Source organism: Elgaria multicarinata, chromosome 16 (genome assembly GCF_023053635.1).
Source record: "Elgaria multicarinata webbii isolate HBS135686 ecotype San Diego chromosome 16, rElgMul1.1.pri, whole genome shotgun sequence".
NCBI lineage: Eukaryota > Metazoa > Chordata > Lepidosauria > Squamata > Anguidae > Elgaria > Elgaria multicarinata.
In genome coordinates, this window is record NC_086186.1 from 15,415,501 (window position 1) to 15,436,478 (window position 20,978).

The 20,978-nt window shown below is 41.0% G+C and overlaps 1 protein-coding gene across 1 annotated transcript in view; it reads right to left on the reverse strand.

Annotated features, from left to right (window-relative positions):
* The window catches only part of SHC4 (SHC adaptor protein 4), a 42,532-nt gene that overhangs the window by 15,603 nt on the left and 5,951 nt on the right, over nucleotides 1-20,978 (reverse strand). Inside the window, exon 2 of the mRNA XM_063142148.1 lies at nucleotides 11,731-11,801. Within this exon, the coding sequence (XP_062998218.1) occupies nucleotides 11,731-11,801 (71 nt within the window). The remainder of the gene's footprint in view (nucleotides 1-11,730; nucleotides 11,802-20,978) is intronic.

Sequence of the window (20,978 nt, forward strand, 5' to 3'; positions counted from 1 at the left end):
GCAGGAAATAACTATTAGCCTTCGTCTGTTTGTAGGTAAGTGGAGCATTAGTCCCAGGTGTCAGCAATGCATGACGTGTTAAAGAAGCTAATGGCTGGAAGCAGCTAGCGGTATTCCACTCTTAAAGGTGGCCTAGAAATAATTTAAGATGGGTAGATAGGCAGAATTTCATTTCAGTTTGCAAATCACCAGAACTTACCCCATGCGCAATACTGAACATGAATGCAAACGGAAACACATTTATTGGGGAAAAGCTTGCACATTCCCGAGTTTTTAATGGTGTTTGGAAAACACACACACACACATATTTAAAAGTATGTACTTTAAAATGCGGATTTTTCACACTTTCATCAATGGGGGAAAAGTATACTTTTGAATAATGCACGCTTTCCCCTTCGAAATGCACATCTTCCCCCATTCAAACAAAAAGAAAATATCAGGTTACAAACAAAACAAAAAAGGGAGCGAAGCAAAACAGGCTTCAAAGTGGAGTTCAGAGAACCCTTTCAAGCTGGCTTATCCCCGGTTCTCCCATGCCAAGAAGCTGCAGACATCAAATATGTCCATTGCCTCTTTCAAGTATATGATTGCTGCACTCTGGAGCTGCAGTCAGAGATGCAGTTCCCTTTCTATCAAAAGACTTCCAACCTGAGATAGATTTCACTGTATATTCCTTCTCCCAGAGCAAGAGTATGGTAGAGTTGGATATAGGAGCCCAGGTTCAAATCCTTGTTTAGCCAGGCAGCTGTATAAGGTTACCTTGAGCAAATCACTAGCAAACTAACCTACCTTGCAGAGTTGTTGTGAACATTAAGCTGCCTTAAGCAGTATTTATTTATTTATTTATTTAGAAAAGGCAGGATATAAAGTGGATGAAAAAACACCCTTAACATCTAATACCATTTCCTTCCCACCCAAATTTAATTGTCTGTCCTCTTTTTTAAAGATTCTCTTTGTGGAGTTTCTCCAGATGGAGGAAAAAAACAGATGGCTAATAAAGTGCTTGTGGCATTTAATGGCCTACATCAAAGACAGATAAATTACACACCATATAGTCAAATGGCATGCTGCATTATCCCCTCCTCCCCATGCCTCAACAAAGAAACATCTGATATAAGATCAGTCAGATTCTCTTTTTTGGCATGGAATGTAGCATTTAATTATCCTCATCACAATTATGTAGGGGGGAAAGAACTTACAGTAGCTTTGCCCAAAGTCACTGACTCTACTTCTGAATCGCTGGTGTTTGAATGCCATGGGAGAATACCTAGTCCTTAGAATCAGACTGTAAACTCTATGTGTGTGTTGTTGTTTTTCTATAAAAGCTTTACATGTTAGACAGCACATGGGGGCTGACAGAAAAGCAATGATCAATACACAGTTAAACTCCAGCAAACTTTTTCAACTAAAAAATACTAATTTCAGGGAACAACTCTCATCAATAGTATTGCAACCATGAATATATATAGTCATTGGAAAATAGGTCAACAATGCCCACTGGCCCATTATCCTACATGGCAACTTCAATTTTCAGACTATCAGGTGCAAAAATAACAACACTACATAACGTATTTCTTCAAAGCAACTTAGTCTATATACTAGTAGTTGGGTTCTCTGACCTCAAATTGTATTTGCTGCAATTTGTTGATTCAATAAGCAACTTTTTTTGAACTCCTTTGAATTCCTTTTCGAAAGCAATTTCGTTTCTATCAAATTGAATGAGAATGGTCAAAATTCTCATGGGAGAAATATTCGGCACAGACACATTCCAGATACTATTTTCAAACCACTTTCATAGCGTTATATACTGCTTGGTGTAGATCTGGCCCTGGTTCTAGTCATTAAAGCCCTAAAAGACACCTTTAAAGTCCTAAATTGTTTAGGACCTGCTTACCATGGCAACTGCTTGCTGCTATATAAATCTGTCTGGATATTAAGATGTATTAGAGATCTTGCTCTTGTTGCCTTCTCAGGAGATTCAACAACTAAGCAGGAAAGACAGGCCTTCTCCGTGACGGTGAAACAACTCTTGAATGCACTTTGAGTTAAAATTCATCTAGCTCTCTCTTTTAGCTTCATCCCACATACCTGTTTCCCTCAAATTATGCCCCACAGCGCTAAGCTATCGCCGTTGTTGTTGTTAGCTAAATCACACCCAAGGCGGCAGCGCTCCTAAGATCCTTTGCATACCAGGAAATGGGTTTAAGGGGGGAAATGTAAAAAATCATAAAAAATCAACAGATGACCCAATCCAATTCAAATTTGGTATGCTTAAAGCTCTCCTTAATATCTACTACTGTGCCAATTTTGATGTCTTTAAAACTTACGCAGATGTAAGCATTTGTTTAATTTTTCTTTAATCATGATCCTGCGCCCCCAGTGGCCACTCGGAAAACAACAAATGATTCGCCTGAAATCTAGTACCTAAATACCTCGATTCTTTTCCCTTAATAGCACAATTAAAGCAGGATGCATGGGAGTACTTCACAGTCAAAACAGATTATAAACTGGAAAACTTCAGAGTAATTCACAATAAAAGCAGATTAGTTCGCAGCGATTGCACAGTATAACGCTGGTGTGATAAAGCTCTTTGGGTCTTTTGCCAGAAATTCAATATAGTTTTATTTCAACGGGTTTTTAATGTGTAGCTCCTAGTTTTATTGTTCATAGTTTTAATGTGTAACTTTTAAAAAAATTCTTGTCCATGTTAGATTTGTTTCACTTTGTTTTTAAGTGTTGGCTGTATTTTGTTATTGGTTTTAGAAATTGTTGTGCTTGCATTTTTATACGGATTATATTATATGGTTTTATTATTATGTTGTATGCTGCTTTGGGTACCTTTTGTAGAAAAGCAAGATGAATATAAATATTATCATCTGAACATAATAAATTATTATTAAACTGAATGCAATAATAATAATAATAATAATAATAATAATAATAATAATAATATATTACATTCGGTTTAATTCCCATCCTGCAAACAATTAATCAGAGAAAAAGGACTTGCCAGACTCCTAGCTACTAAATTGGCCTTTATAAGAATGTAAAAAAACTTCTCTTCAGGCATATACAGGGGTCCAATAGTGAATGAAACAGAGTAGCTTGTTATGTAGGGAAAATACACAGAGAAGCTGAACGAGGGGGGAAATGAGGGGCAAACCGAAATCTGGCAATAAATGAATGCTCAGCTGCTTCATCCAAGACCCTCTGGGGAGAATGAATAAGTCCAAAGCAAACCTGATAACAAGGGTTCTCATTCTTGAAAGCCGAAAAATAGCAGGGCTTCGGGAACAGCTATCCAATCCAGTAATTCCCTCCCCCTGCCAGGGGGAAGTCAAAGTTTTCTACTAAGTGGTCTCCATTATTTTTAGTGCCCAATGGAAAACACCTTCTCAAACAACCCAAAATCTGTACTCCCATGGAAATATTTGCACCATCTAAAGAGAAGTAATGAAAAGACTGAACAATGAGCTAGGAAGCCTTGGGTTCAAATCTTGCCTTTCCGAATGTGGCCGTAGGCAAGCCACTCTTTCTCTCTCAGCCTCAACCCCTATCTGTAATATTGATATAATTCTGGCCTACTCTGCAGGGGTTGTTCTGAGGTTTGCATCCCTCGTGGCTGCAAATACAGAGGATCAAAAATCAAAGTAATACATGAATACATTTTAAAAGATTTATTATGTCAATCGGATTTTCAGGGGAGAGAAGCAATTTTGACTGGAAGCAGTAGGATAAATGATGCAAAAATCAAAACTAAAATATTTAATGGTACTTCATTTGGATAATTTATATAGATTGCAAGCTTCTTCTTTTTCTGGCATGGAATTTGAGTTACCCTAACATATAATTATGAGTTTTTGTTTGTTTGTTTTAAAGCAGAGAATAGATACAAGTCTGGCTCTGCTTGAACTTCCTGGGCGTGGGTTATTTGTTCACTGGTGCAAACTTAATGCAATGTGGATGCACTGCAAAATCAAAACTGGGGCCAATATTGTAGGTTGGGATTAAAGATGCAAAGGTTCTGCAGAGGTTACAGATGTCTGTTGTAGGGCAGGGGAGGGCAGAAGGTAGAACTCCAGATGGTTTGGACTTCAATTCCCAAAAGCCCAATTTGTCAGGAAAGCTGTGTTGAAGTATAAAATACCTGGGTCAGATCTACACTAAGCAGGATGTGACACTTTCAAAACAATTTGAAAACTGTATATGGAGTGTGTCCTGGACCCCAACAGTTGTCACTAGTGTTATAAACTGTTTTAAAGCAGTAGTGTAGATCCTGCCCTGGAGATCTACTTTCTTGCCCACTTCTCTTGTAGGATATGGAGGCTACTAGAGCCCTATGGCCTTAGGGGGATTAAAAATATAAGTAGAGATACTGGCTGGGGAGGGAATGCAAAGATAAAGTAATACTACCATTGAATGATCAAGTGGTTCAACATAGTTCTGGATACCTTATTGCAAATTAGTAAGCCTGGGGTCAAGTATCATGTACTTCCCCAAGGCTACCTACAGGTTATCAGCCCATGGTACTTTGCTGTTCCTCCTCAACGGTTTTCCTCAGTTCTTTTTCCATGTTCCCTACCACTAAATGGAGCAAAGGGAAAGGTCTGCAGTCAGGAAAACTGTGGCAGGGAGACAACGCACCTACACTGCAGTCCATGTTATTGAAATGTTAGGAACTGGGCAGGAAAGCAACTGTTTTCTCTTTTGAGGGCTCCCCCAATTGTAGTCCCTTTTCCCATTCCATATGGACTCTTTGGATTCATCCATTTGTATGGAAGAAAAGGGGGTGCAGTTGGGAAAACTGGAGTGGAAGGGAACACATTACATTCCTATACTTCAGAACCTGTTGTCTAAGGAAGGTATGGAATTGGGTTTGACTTTGAGGGATTTACTTGATTAGCCTTGAACCCCTAGAACTGTATTCCCCCTGGCAACTGCCCATATTACCTACTGAGCTGGGCCAGACTTGGCAATCACACATACACAGAAGATCGCACACCAATTAGACCCTAGCCTGTGTTTTAAGAATTCGCTACTCCCATTGCCCAGAAAGAGTAAGAAAACAGTCATTTCGTGCTCAAAGACAACTCAAAACCTCAAGACGCTTGCCAACCCTAGGGACCGCGCTCCTTTAGAGAACTTTGTTGAGGAGGAGATGCAAGCTTGCCACGACACTGGTCCACTTTGTTTATTGTTTCTCCAAATGAGACCGAGAGAGAAGGACGTGGGCTGATGTAAGAGAATAAGAATGCTGTTAAAGATTGGCTTTTAAGCATCGGAGGCCCTGCCTTCACCCACAGAACAGAAAGGGATTGTATGTATCAACAATGTAGAAAGTCTAATCAAGACAAAGTCTGTCTTATACAGTCAGCTCCACAATTTCTGATGCCTCCTACCCCTAGCTGTTTTGCCTGGCCATGTTCAAGATTTAACGTGGCCATCCAAGGTACAGACCCCACTCTTGGCATCCCATTAAAGTCCCCAAATAATTGTCAACTGGATGATACATAAGGGGAAACAAGTCAAACAATGTAGTTATCGGATCATTAGCTGTGTGTGATGTATTTATGACACAACGAAAGGTAGGGAGCTAGTTGCCATGACACAGGCTCTTTACAACAGGCCTGTCTGCAGACACTCCCTGCTCAAGCTAAGCGCCACCACTTTATGAGCCTGAGGTGAGGGACAAACACCACCTTTCTACAAACTATGTGGAGAAAGGGGTTAAACAGGAATAATTTCAGGAATAAAATAATGCGCTGTGAATTTTATGTGCTGATGGTGAATTAATGTCAGAACAGGTGTTATATGTATATCACTGCAGATGATAAATGCCAAGGAGACACGTGGGATTTTTGTGGTAGTAAAACAAACTGAATAAAAAAATATTTCAATGTTCACAAACTTTGTTTCATAATAAAACTTTTCAGACCCTTGTTAAAACCTCTCATCCAATCCTTTCTCTCTTCTCACACACGCTTTCCTTTCTCTCACACCTTCACTCTTGAACTTTCTTTATTATCAGGATTGTTTAATATACACCAACTGACTATCTGCACACTACACTCAAAAGACACCCCTCTCTACCCTGATCCTCTAATTCTCCCTTGAACCAAAGTACTTTAAAAACACACACACACCTATCACCTTATATATCCTCCTCCTCCTTCCTCCTAAGATATTCAATCTCCACCCACTCAGGTCAACATTCTAATCACAATAGATTACAAATCCTAGACATACATTAGGGAACTGACTTGTGGGGTGTAATGCCACACTAGTCCATGTGGATATCTGGGGAAAAGACAGAGGCTGTTTACTATTTGTTTATGGTTTTCAAATAAAATTAGAAAAACGAAACATAAAAGCGTTATAGAATTGAGAGGGGAGATTGCAATATTTTCATTCTTGCTTACAACTATTATAGGTGGTATTAATAAACACAGACTGGTTGCATATTCATCCCATTGAAGACTGGTTGGAAAAGAATCGGTTTCTAAAGAACACATCCTAAACTGTACATCCTTCTGTGACACTTGATTAAAAGTTTGCTTCTAATTCTTTAGGAAGAATATGATTGTGAGCTCTTTATTCAAGTGTTGGTTGTTCCATCCTTTTTTGCAACTTAATGATATGCATAAGTTAATTGCAACAGCAAAAAGCTTCCGACTCCAAGTCTGAACAATCCATTAAGGCTGCATTAAAGCGTTGTGAATGAGAGATTTAATGACTTAAGCTTTTAACAATTAATTTTTAAATGCATTGCTTCTGCTTCAGCTTTAATGCAAAAGCCTCTTTTAATAACTAGGCACAGTCTTAAGCTCATTTTAGCATCTTCTTTATTGATTATGGAAATACGTAAGAAATTCATCTCTCCCTCTCCACCCCCATATTCCCTTTTCCTTGATTGCTTATTACTAGGATTACCACCCTTGGCTTTATGTTTTCCTGGACATCTGTTCCAACCTAGTGAAGCAGATACCTCATGCAAATGCAATGTGTATCACTTGCTTGACAAGTAGCCACAGTGTAAATCCGATATTCATCCACACGTGCATTGGGATGTGCAACTGGGTGCTGCATCTCAGACACCAAACTGTACATAATATGCTCCAGTACAAGGTTGAGAAACTTCTGGCCCTCCAGACTACAATTGCCATCATTCCTGACCATTATCCATGCTGAATGGGGCTGATGAGATTTGGAGTTGAACATCTGGGGGGCTATGAGTTCTCCACATCTGCAGCACTCAGGGATATCCATAGGCAAGTGCCTTCTAACAGAACTGACCCACTTCCTATTGGGTCACTCCAGCTCTGGTGGAGAATGTGCTGCCCTCCAGATATTGATGGCTTGCAATTCCCATCAGCATAGCCAACAATATCTGACAGGGCCACACGTTCCTCATTCCTGCTCAAGCCAAACCCAGGCCATAAGCTCAATCACAAGTAATCTCTGTGTTTGAGCCTTTAGGATTGTATGCCCTGCTGGGAAACACAGGGCCCTTTCATTACTTTTCCATGGCCTGGGTGTGCAATAGCAACTGGTGTCATATGGTGAGGTTCAAAGGATGTGTGGCCACATGGGAACTGAATAGGGATGAGGGACCCATGGAGTTTCTTTAATTGTCTTGTTATCAGGTGGGTCCAGACGGGGCATTGTCGTTTGAGAAGCTTGTCAGCCACAGGTTTATTAAAACCATAGTAAAATTCTGATTAGCATCTTTAATGTTCTGATTAGCAAGACTGTCATCTGGATCTGTAGGTTTCTCATATCTATAGAGACACTATTCTCCTCTTTTGCATTCTCCTTTCACCCAGAACGAACAGATACGTGGGCGATTTAGTTTGTAGTAAGGGGTGGTCTCAGCCAGTTTGAGCAACATATCACTGGTGGATGTTGCATTCTCTAGAGCATCAACAGGTTGGGTGGCATCAGAGTTCATGATCTCTCTTTCCATATTTTGGATGTAATACTCTTTATTAGCATCCGACTTTGGCATATCATCTTTCGAATCCAGCATCTCGGAATTTAAATATGTAAACCATATTCCAGGTCAAGAATGCAGGTCTGACAGGCATTCTTCAGTGTCATGTCTGATTCTACTGCCTCTATTTTGGGAGAAGATGTTTCAAGTAATCAATCAGAATCAGATTCAGAACTGGAAGATGCAGCACGCCAGACACCAGCCAGCCTGTACCAGTGGGGGAGGAAGCTCTCACAGGCGATTCCCCAGCTGGGAGTCAGCCCTCTCCAGAGCTTATCTCCTCAAGGCCAAATCCTACACACTCGGTGGGAAGTGATGATTTCTTCTGGAGGTGAGCATCCCAACAAGCTAGCTGACGCTAAGGTCCACTGGAAACTCAGACGCACAGGGCGGAAGGAAGGCATGAGAAAAGCGGTTTGATTACACCAGAACCTGCCTCTGCACCAGGCTCTCTGATGTTATGGGCAGGCGTTTGAGAAGTGGCTTCCTATTCTTCTTAAGCAGACAATTGTCTTGCTTAGTTTGCATAGTTTTGCCTAGGGGGACGTTTCCAAGAGGTTAGACTCCATTCAGATAGAAGAGAAGTTTGTTGCTTAATAAAAGCTTTGTAGATTACTTAGCAAGCCTCATCATTTGCCTCCCATCAAAAGCAGGAGTGTTCTGAGAAACACAACATTCAGTTTGCTATGCGTTTGGCTCATTTCTGTCTTCTTAAAGCGCATCTGGACACCCAGGCAATACTGTGAATGGTTTGGCACAGGCCTTGCAATCTGTTCTTTATTTTTCTTTGGTCATTTGTATATAGGGGCTTTTTCTGTGCTCTGTTCTATACATGTATGCAAACATGGGGCTGGATTGTCCCCACGGTCACTGAGTGTTTACACCACTAATGACACTAGGAAAAAGATGGAATGAATTGTTGCTGAATGTCTTTTAATGTGATACAATAAGTGGGAAAGCCCTTATGAAATGGAGCACTGTTCAATAGTAGAGCATATAGTAGTAGAGCATTTGACAGTATAGGATGGAGCAATTATGTCACTTGTTTTAGAATTATAGAATCATTGAATAGCAGAGTTGGAAGGGACCTACAAGGCCATCGAGTCCAACCCTCTGCTCAATGCAGGAAACCACCCTACAGCATAATAGAATCAGGCCCAGTGTCTTGCAGTTTGTGATTTTTGTGAACCACCCAGAGAGCTTTGGCTATTGGGTGATATAGAAATGAAATAAATAAAATAAAATAAATATCGAGACAGTGTCAGGTTCAATTCCTAGTATTTATGGTCAAAAGGATCAAATGATGGGAATGATCTCTGCCTGGGACTCTAGAAGTCCACTGGCAGTCAGAACAGATAATACCAGGCCAGGTGGACAAATAACCTGTCCTGGTGCAGCTGTTTCCTATACTATGCTCATGCTTCTTAAAAACTGAATATATGTCCTGATCAATGTGGCTTTTTCCCAATCAATTAGAGGCACAGGAAATACAAAAAACCAATTCAGCTCGAGGCTTGCCTCTCTTTTAATTTAATTTTCATTATAGTCTTATCAGCTATAAAGACTGATCTCTTCCAGCAGTGGAATTCCAGTGGAATTTTAGGATGTTTTTAGGATGTTTTAACAGTGTATACCATGTTTTTAATCAGTATTTTATGTATTTTATACTTACAGTTGTTCACCGCCTTGATCTAGACGGAGAGGCGGGTAAAAAATAAATGATGATGATGATGATGATTAATAAGAATAAGAATAAGAATAATTTGCTAATGCTGCTCCCCCATTATTATTTTTTCACCCAAACACGTTCAGGCACAGATTATGGGGGTGGGATTCATACAAGGACCAAAAGTCTGCTCCCAGATATATTCAAGATGAAAGTGCAAAAGCAGTATAAATTCTTAAAGCCTTTGAGGTGTTTTTATTTTAAATACTTGATAATATTATTATTTTATTATTGTTTATTACATTTATATACCGCCCCATAGCCAAACCAGAGTAATGGATGCCATAAGCTCCCCATGCCTGCTCTTGATGATAGAAAAACTTGTGTGTTACTGGAGAAGAGAATTGTGAGGTTCTAGCCCAACAGATGCAAGCGAAACATGACAGTGATTCACTCCCATGTTAGGTTTGACACAGGAAACAACCTCTGTCCTATGCTTCTTTTTAAGTACAATACGGCAAAAGGTCTCTTTGCAGAACTTACAAAGGAAGTTACAGAGCTCTCAAGATGACATCACAGCACAATATAGTTCATGCTTAAGTAGCCCTCAGGGAACCATGAGTTGTCTTCATTGCTTCCCGCTGAATGGAGACGTTTTATGATGTTCATTCATATGATTGGTGGTGGCCAATATATTATTGGAACTGGAATTATTGCTTCAGGCTCTTTATTGCTTGCTGAGTCAAATCCTGGGGACTTACTATACTAGGACACAAAATGCATTCGACAACAACCATCAAACCCCATCTTCCCCCTGATGTCCTTGCAGTAACTAGTACTGATATAAACTAGAGCCACACCACAATGTTCTGAGTAACAGCTTGACAAAAGGGCAACCAAATGTACTTTCTACACTGATTTTCAGACCATGCATACAAAAGCCAAAATAAAGGCAAGGCAGGGCATTCAAATGGCCCTGTGACCATTATACATGTTGGTCTCATGCCAACTCTAGTTACCTACAACTAACATAAGTCTTGGAAGAAGAGGTGCATCCCCATCTACATTAAAAGATGCACCCAGTGTCCATCCAAGGAGGCCCAGATGAGAGTCACAATATGGATGCACAGATGCATTAGCTACATAGATGGAAACCTGATTAAAGCGCTCAGATACTTTTTGCTGGCTTGGGACAACTGAGTAATGTTCCCAACCACATTCTTCTGATCTAGCGGCTTTTTTCACCAGTTGCTTGCATTTTGGTTGGACAATTTTAAACAAAGGGACTTTTTGCAGGGTGCACATGTACATGTAGTTACAACACAGACTGTAGACCACATCAGTTTGTTGGAGGTTCTGTTCCATCAGATTTCAGTACAGTCTTAAATTCTTTTTCACATGCAGTCTGCCCCAAATCAGTAATCGTGTTCGGACGATCGCACAAGGGGAAGGAGCCACCATGGTTTCTCTCCCCGCACACGCGACTGCCATTTGTGTAATTCCCCACAATGCAATGCGGGTTGGCGTGTCATCTGAACATGGTGTGGCAGGGGTGGCTTCGTACCCACCCTGCAATCTCTACTGCACGTCGTGGGTTGTACAGTTGGTACAAAGCCATCCCTGCTGTGGCCTGTATCAGGTTCAGATGACATGCTAACCTGTGCTGCTTCATGGGGGATTATGCAAATGGTTGTTGCACGTGCAAGGGCGGAGAGAGAAGCCACAATGGCTTTCCCCCCTTGCGCAATTGTCCAAACTGTGGTGTACCAGTTATTTTGCTAAGGCTTAGGATCGAGATAATAAATAAAGCTGCTCTGTTATGTATTGGCCTTTGCTAAACTGTTTATAGTCCAAAAATGGTTCCAGAAATAAAAAAATCTTCAAATGAAATACGGCTAACTTAAAATATGGGATACAATTAAATATTATTGAGCTAATGTGTTTTCTTAGCACGAGAAAGACTGCATAAAAAGTCAGTAGAATTGGAAAAACATAACCTGCACCTATGCCTTCATAGCAAAAATGTACCATTCAATATTTTGTAAGAGGCTACTTTCAGTCTTTGGCCACTTACCTGGTAACTTGTGTCCGAGTGCCAAAATCCAGAGACCTCATTGACTGCAACACTTCAATACAGCCCATATACTAGAGTAAATATTGAGAGAAAAGAAATCACAGCTGTTTAAAAGTTATCTAGAAAAATAAAGAGAAAGAGGGTCCAATCAGAATACATTTACAGAATATGCTCAAAACAGAAACACGTAAGCTCATTCCAAAATCTCACATTTAAAGAGATGCCTTATGAAACAAAATATATGGAAAGGTAGTGCAATAGAGTGGTTAGAGGGTTGGATTTAAGAAGATTGGGTTCAGTTCCCTGCTCGGCCATGAGAGAGGGAAGAAAAAAGTCTCTTTATCCAGTTTCTCCACCCCATGCCTAATTTTGTACAACTCTATCATGTCTCCCCTTACTCACCTTTTTTCCAAGCTAAACAATCCCAGCTGTTGTAACCTTCTCTCACAAGAGACTTGCTCCAACCCTCTGACCGTATCTTGGCCCAGAGGCAATGGAGGGAAATTAAGATGGCAGGTGGCTGCAGCCACAACCTGTGTTTCAATTCACAGTGTGCCTGCAAATTCCCACCCAACCCCCCTGTTTGTTTGTTTTTTAATTAAAGTAAAAGGGAAGTTTTTGCTTGCCTGATCATCCATCATCCTGTCCAGGCAGGACTAAAACATTTCTTTGCCCTGGGTGAAGGAGATGGTGCTCTTTTCAACACTTGGCTGCCACCTCCCAGCATCTGCTTCCTGAAGCCACTGCCTCCCTTTGCCTTATGGTAGGATTGGGACCACAATACCTGACAGAATGCCTCTCCCAACATGAACCTACACGTACACTGCGCACAACATCTAAGGTCCTCCTTCGACTGCCTACTCCGAGGGAAGCTTGGAGGATGGCAACATGGGAGAGGGCCTTTTCAGTAGTGGCCCCCCAATTTTGGAATGATCTCCCGGATGAGGCTCGCCTGGCGCCAACATTGTTATCTTTTCGATGCCAGGTCAAGACTTTTCTCTTCTCCCAGGCATTTAACAGCTTTTAACAATGCTAAGTTTGTTTGTTTTTTAACGGACCCCAGAACTGTTGTTTTTAAATGGATACCGTTGTTTTTATACTGTTTATGTTTTTGATGGTTTACAGTTTTGTATACTTTTTAATGTTCACTGTTTTAACTTTTGTAAACAGCCCAGAGAGCTTCGACTATGGGGCAGTATAGAAATGTAATAAATAAATAAATAAATAAATAAATAAATATAAATAAATAAATAAATAAATTGTCCCTGCTACCCAACTACTCTCACTACTACACTACACTAGCATATGATATGGCTCACTGTCATTACTGCTGACTACAAATCATTTGCACACCTACTGAAGACCTAAGATGCATTTCAATTAAGAAGAAATTAGCTTCCAAGTCTAAGTTGTATATTACAAGAGACTGAAAAGAATATGTGAAGGTTTAAGATGTAAATAAAAAGAACTACATGGTTGCAAATCACATATTTGAACATTCCCTTGAGGTTAGATATCCATTAATCAACATTTACGATCTATGCTCTGAACAGCATGGCAGTAGCAATATATTTATATGTGTGTGTATTTTCTGTTAAGAGCAGAAATCTTGTAAACTGGCTGGCTGTGCTTTGCCATCCGTGATGAAGCCAAAGATTTGGAGGAGTAGGTGAGTCATAGGCTGAGATCATATGACGGTGAGTAAGATTACCCTGAACATGTGCGTGGGAAGCAAAACTGAGCAAAGGCAGGGGGTGGGGGTGAGAGAGAAAAGAAATCAATACCAGGGGTTTGCCATAAATTATCTTCCGTGAAGCTAATCTTATCACTGTTTCACAAAGGCCACGTTTACTTAAAAGCTTGTGTAGGGCGAATGCATTAATACAAGAGCTTCTCTAGGCAGAGGATTTTTCAAAATAAAAATGTCTATGGGTGACCCCAGCTCATGGGACTATTAATGGCTGTAGATTCTCAAATGGAAAAGAACTGGGAAATATGGATAGAGCTGGCTCTAGAAGGCAGCAAGGTAGGGAGATGTGTGAGGGGTAGGGTGGCCACTTATGAATTGCCAAAAAAGAGGAAATGCACCATCAAAAACAAGGACAAAAGAGGATGGTAATTTGCACAAAATTTGCATATGCTAATTTGTGTGCCTAGGCAAATTTAGAAATAATTACTATAATTTAAATAGAGATATAGTACATCTCACCATAGTGGTGAAGACTGTGACTGCCCATTCTGGCTGCTGCCCAGATGCTAATTGTTGAGGAGCAACGTCAGGGCCAGCGTCAAGGGTAGGTGTGGTCAGACACCTGCTGAGGGGCCACACCCCAGCAGGGACCCACTCTGGCAAGAGCCCCCTGGAAATTCTCCTCCTTTTCATCATTGCAACCTGGTTGTTTATCCTAGGGTGACCATATTTTGGAAACCAAAAAGGAGGACAACATGGCCGGCCCCCAAGGGGGCGTGTCCAGCACCAAGGGGGCGTGCCCACCCGAACATAGCCTTGGTCTCATGTCTGATTTTACAGCACACATTTAAGACAAATCTGTTCTACATAACATCTTAATGTTAAAATCACTGAAATAAAGAACAAGTGAGAGATTCAATGTCATTTTGATTTGTGGATGCCTTGCCTCTGCTGAGCTCCAGGTACCCGACTGCCCACCAAATCTGTAACAGGAAAGGTGCCCTGCTTGCCCAAGACTTCTTACCTAAAGACTGGAGATCCCCTTAATGCCAAAGGCTGAAACTGCTCAATGTGCAACACCCCAAAGAAGAGGTTTGACAACCTGAGTTTGAAGGATATGGCTCCAGCAGTTTTAAATCACAGTAATTTTAAAACTTTGAACTTTTTAAAAAAATTGTAAAAAATAATGGATGAACAGATCTGATTCAAACTTGGCATGGCTAAATATCTCCTTAAGAGCTATCATGGTGCCAACTTTCTGCCCTTTATCTTTAAAAATGTCATTTTTAAAAAATAATTTTAAAACCTCAAACTTTAAAAAATATCCTAAAACTCAATGGATGGACAGATCTGTTTCAAACTTGGCATAGCTAAAGTCCTTGTTAAGAGCAATCATGGTGCCAAGTTTCATCTCTTTATCTTTAAAAATAACATTTTTTTAAAAAAAATTAAATCCTCAATTTTTTTAAAAAAATCCTAAAAATCAATGGATGAACAGATCTTTTTCAAATTTGGTATGGGTAAAGCTCTATCTAAAATCTATCATGGTGCCAACTTTCAGCTCTTTATCTTTAAAAATGACGTTATAAAAAATAATTTTAAAACCTCAATTTTAAAAAAAATCCTAAAAAATCAATGGATGAATGGATCTGTTTCAAATTTGGTGTGGCTAAAGCTCTACCTAAATCCTATCATGGTGCGAAGTTTCATCTCTTTATCTTTAAAAATTACAATTTTAAAAATAATAATTTTAAAACTTCAATTTTTAAAAAATTCCTAAAAAATCAGTGGATGAACGGATCTGTTTCAAATTTGGTATGATTAAAGCCCTTCCTACGAGCTACCATCGTGCCAAGTTTCATGTCATTATCTTAAAAAAATGACGGAGTTATAAGCATTTTTGTTAAGTCCCATTAGAGCTGCTCTTTGGAAAATCCGGATTTCCCCTCCCCTCCCGGATTTGTCATCAAAACCCTGGACAAATCCGGGCAGATTTGGTCATATGGTCACCCTATTTATCCACCTCTTACTCTGACCCAGACGATGGTAGTGGTGAGAAGGTGGAGCAGTAGATGCCACTGCTTACTGGCTCTCTGTCTGTCTGTCTGTCAAGCAAGCAAGTGGTAACCATGATGAGAAAGGGGATGAGGATCAATGGCAGCTGGTGACAATGGCCGTGAGAAGGTAGACTCACTAAGGGAGGGGCCCCATGGAGGGTATCTTGGCCAAGAACATTCAAAAATGTGGAGTTGGCATTGCAAGAGGTATTCTTTGTTAATTTTGACATCAGATGAACTTCTTTCTACCAAGCAGGAAGGCTTCTTGATGGTGGCCTTTGACTAGGGTGACCCTATGGAAAGGAGGACAAGACATCTTTAACAGTTGTATTGAAAAGGGAATTTCAGCAGGTGTCTTGCAGCATCTGGTGAAATTCCCTCTTCATCCCAACAGTTAAAGCTGCAGGAGCTATACTAGAGTGACCAGATACAAAAGAAAGCAGGGCTCCTGCAGCTTTAACTGTTGTGACGAAGAGGGGATTTCACCAAGTGCTGCATGCATACAAATGACACCTGCTGAAATTCCCTTTTCAATACAACTGTTAAAGATGCAGGAGCCCTGTCCTCGTTTCCATATGACCTTTGCCAGAATTGCAGTAAGTATCCCTGGTTCGGGATGGTCCCAGATTTGGAGCATACAGGCAAGTATCAAGGGCAAACCCTCTTGCTTTATTTTCCTCTTGATTTCTCTCTTCATATTGCTTCTAGTCTTCTCATGCTATTTCTGTCTCTTTTCTTTACAGAACCCCCCCCCCCAGTACTTTCTACACATAGGTGAAAAACCTGCTGCACCCTGTGTCTTCTTTTTAAATACGAAGTCTGCCAGAGATGGCTGCTTGAGAAATGCCTCAATCACAACCCCAGTTCACATTGAGTCCCATTCGCAAAACAACTATATATTTAACTTTTGGCACTCATTTGAACAATAGCATGATAAACCAAGGAAGTAAATCAACTCAGAGAACAGAATAAAGCCACCGTGATCTTAATTATACCACAAAGCCAAACATGACTGCTCTCACATATAATTAACAGATATTATGAATGCACAACGCTGACAAGCAAAGAACAGGGAGGTTCTTCCGCTTTCATTTTAGAAAAGGGGGGACGACGACACTGATTTTTATTGGAACCAGAAGTTTATCTAAACTGGAGGTGACACCTTAGTTGAAGATGGAGAGAGACCTATCAAATCATTCATTAGTTAGCACATGTTAAATAATCCCTGTGTGCGTAGAATAATGGTTTAATTCAGTATACCATTCTATTCAGGAAGTGGCTTTAAACTGAATGAGACCACTGGTCTGACTAGCCCAGTACTGTCTTTTCCAGCCATCCTAAATCTGCTGCCCTCCAAATGTGTTTGATTACAACTTCCATCATCCCCAGCAAGGAGAGCGAATGGGTGTGTTGGCTGTGGGTGATGGGAGTTGCAATCTAGCACATCTGGATGGTATCTGGTTAGGGAAGGCTGGTTTACTCCAATCCTCCAGGGCCTTAATTTGGATTCTGTTTCATCAGCTGCTTCCGGATCCATTTAGCTACTGGGATGGAACATGTGCTGTACCACTGATGTGTAGTCCATCCACAGAGCCCTGGGGCTGCATTTTTATTTATTTGATTTCCATACCACCCAATAGCCGAAGCTCTCTGGGCGGTTCACAAAAATTAAATTTGTTAGCTTTGTAGTCCTGAGAGTCTGTTGTATTTACCATGGATAACAAAGCTGCCTTCCAGATTTTGAAGCTCTGGGGGCAAGAAACCATCACTGTGCCCCATTGAAAAGACAAAAAAGAAAGTTTCCTCCTCAGCACACCAGTTATTTAGCTGTTTTTTGACCTGGTTCATATGACATAAGAATCCAGACTACGAATGAGTATGGGTTTACGTGGGTTGTCCCTGAAACATGGTTTGTAATCTACAAACAACCTTCCATTCACAACCCAACAACAAACCATGGGTTCTCTTTGTGAGTTACTTGTGGTTAACAAACCAGGGTTTGTTAAGCACGGCTGGGTTTATACAACACAACAGCCCATAATTCGACCCATACTCAATCCGTACTGTGGCTTATTGTGTTGTGTGAACCCAACCAATGAAGGACTATGTTATAAAAGCCAAAGATGAAGCACAACTGCTAGGCCTCCTTGCCAGGTCTATCACCCATAGAAAGCCAAGCCACGTGACTCACCAGGAGTAATTACAAAGGAAGTGGATGGATCAGCTGCAACGCACTCTCTCCATCCATCGCTTTGATAAGATTTGGAGCTGCAAGGGTCTGCAAGCAGACACCTGTGCTCTGAATGGTGTGTCCGCCCCGCCCCCTGGCCTGGATATTATAATTAAATGTTTGCACCCAGTGCAGCGGATCAAAATGAGAGAGAGAAGCTAAAAATATCCCCCACCACCTGAATCATAGATGAGCTGAAGAAGCTCTGAGTCACTGAAGTTCATTTCCTTCCCATGAGAGATTTGGATGGATGGAAAGGCAAAAATACATCAACCTTACTGAAGCTATGTAGGACTATGTCTGTGGCTGGATGGAGGACTGACTTGGACTTATAATGTATGCTGCTGCATCCAGCTCCATCGAGAGAGAGAGAGGGAGATCAATAATAATCCTCTTAGGAACAACGTGATAGCTTTTCCACCCATCCTGGCATGTTAACTTTTCTAATCTTCCACCAATTCCCTAGGGCTAATTCCAGATGGAGTGTTCCTAACACTACCAAGCAAAAACCACTGGGCAGCTATTTCATCTTTTCCTCCTTAACCCAAGATATACTTATTTGGATAATTGGTCCACTTTTGTTGAAGCCTATGAGCGTCATCAGACGGAGGGAAAATCGCGTTTCCCTGTCGTCACTTTGGCCTCCTGCTGCCATCCCACAATAGGGACAAGCAGCTTCCTCTTTCTTCACACTGGGAAGAAAGAGGAAGCAGCAGCAACCACATGGCCCATCCAAGGGGCGTTTTTATCATACGGGTTTTCCTGCACACAGCAGGAAACAGCGGCAAGTTTCGTTTCAAAAATATAAATCAATCGGATTATTTTGTTGCGTAAAAAAGACCAGAAGGAACGGGAAAAGCGCGGAAGGTGGTCACATCATCAAAAGGACCTGTGAAAAACATGAGTAGCCAGTAATGAGAATGTGATCCAACGCTCATCTGATGACACACTATGTATAATTGCTAGAACGTTGTATGCATTTCTTATGCATTCATTGCTATGGTCATATACAAATCTATGTACATCTATTAAAAAATGGAAATATAATTTTTTCAAAGTTTTGTGGGTGCCCACAGAGTTGGGGGTCCCTGTGCGATGCAGTAGCTGGCTCTCCAGAGATTTAAAAGCCAAGAGGGCCTTTATTCTTTAGTTTACAGCAGCCAACTTGGTACCTTCAAAATGGTACCTGGTACCTTCAAAATGTATTGGACTACACCTCCCAGAATCCTCCAACCAACCATGCCAGCTGGGGGTGTAGTCCAACACATCTGGGAGGCACCAGGTTTGGGAAGGCTGTCGTAGTATGCTGATCTTCTTTCTTTCGCCCACTACTGAATCGAATGGCAGATTAGAGACAAAAATACCTTAAGCAGGAGCCTACATATTCTAATTTTGGAAAACTAATTTTGTACATAGACTCGTCCGTGTGCAAACCTGTCTTCAAATTATTTAGCGACTTTCATTTGCGATGATCTGGCATATCTGCATGTGCCAAAATTCATTTTTCTACCTAGCTATTAAGGTTACAGGAACCCTGGCCTCCAGGCTGTCATTATGTAGCCTTCCCATTTGTGCAACTCTGATCCTATGCAGAGTTAAGTGTGTCTAGGTCCACTGAAAACCCATGGGTTTAGGGGTGCCTAATTCTCCATAGGACTGCACTGGCCATGTATACCTTAAATATATGGGAACTTTGGGTCATCTGTAAAATGGCAAACCTACCAGAGGAAACTGGTACAACGCTGAGCAGTGCTTTGAATAAACAGCTTTGTCTGGCTCCCTGTTTGAACGGTGCCACCTCTAGCAGGGCTCCTGTTCCCAGGGCCGGCTCTACCATTAGGCAGGCTAATGCACCTGAATCAGATGGAGAAATGGGAAGAGCAACAAATTGCATCACTTTCCTCTTACCCCCACTATGAGGTCCCACCACAGCCTGCCCGCCTCTCTCCTACTGTGGCATTGCTGCAGCAGGAGAACAGCTGGCAGGCTCTCTAGAGCAACCTGTGTTGGGTCTACCACTGCTTCTCCTCACCATAGCTACTGAAACAGGAGCTTGTAAAGTGTGTCGTTCTCATGAGACGTAGGCCAACCTTTCATGATAATTTGGCCAACTTCTCATGGGAGCCTTGCGGCTGGTAAAGGGCACAAGGTAGGAGTAGCCAGGCGGGCAGGAGAAAGTGGATGGGCACTGCAGCAACAGCAGCCGGCAGGGGCCGGAGGCATGGTTGCTGATTACTATCAGGAATTTCTTCATGTTAGAGCATTGGTAGCTCCTAAAGCAATGCTGCTGCTCCCTTTTCATAGAATCATAGAATCGTAGAGTTGGAAGGGGCCTATAAGGCCATCGAGTCCAACCCCTTGCTCAATGCAGGAATCCACCCTACAGCATACCTGACAGATGGTTGTCCAGCTGCCTCTAGTGTGGGAGAGCCCACACTAGAGACTAATGTTCTTGGATTTCTGCATAAATACCTTCTTAAACAATTTTATACAGCTGCAAAGTTATGTATAGCTTGTAACTGGGAGTCGCCAAAGCAACCAACCAAAGAAGTAATAAAATTTGGGAGACTATGAGTATGTATAAACTTACTCAGCAAGTCAGTGCAGAGAGCAAAGAATCCTAACGTGAAGAATGAGGCACTTCTAACTTTTGATAAATTTCCAACGAAGTACAGTTGCCTATATTTTTTTCTGATTAATGTGCACAAGCACACAAAATGGCATACACCTGCACACACTCTTTTTATATGTTATAGAACTTGCTTTTCTTTTCTTTTTACTTTCATTAGGAACTGAGCTCCTACTTTGGCCATTTAATTGTCCATGTTCCATAAAAATATCAGTAACAGACTAAGATTTATAATTAGTGAATTCTTTTGCTTCTTTAGCAATTGTGATTAATTAGGATGAATATTCTTCTTTTTGTTGACTGTATTTTGTAAATCTTATTTCAAAATTAAATAAACTTCCATGAGAAAAAAAATGCTCAGAATTTAACATCTTAATTACCTACAAATTGAAATGTTAAAGAAAAACCCAGCATGAATATTCGGACAGAATATGCATTAGGAGAGAAGTAGAAGAAAGCTAAGACAGGCAGGTGGAAAGCTAGAGAAAGGTGGGGAGCGGAAAATGTGGTTCTCAAGAAATCACTGAAGCAGCAAGACCTCTCCTCTGCCAGGAAGTGAAAGAGAAACAGCATCTATAAATAAAGGCAGCTAACCTACCAGGTGCTATATTTTATAGGGGGGATTCCTCTATAGATTAGATA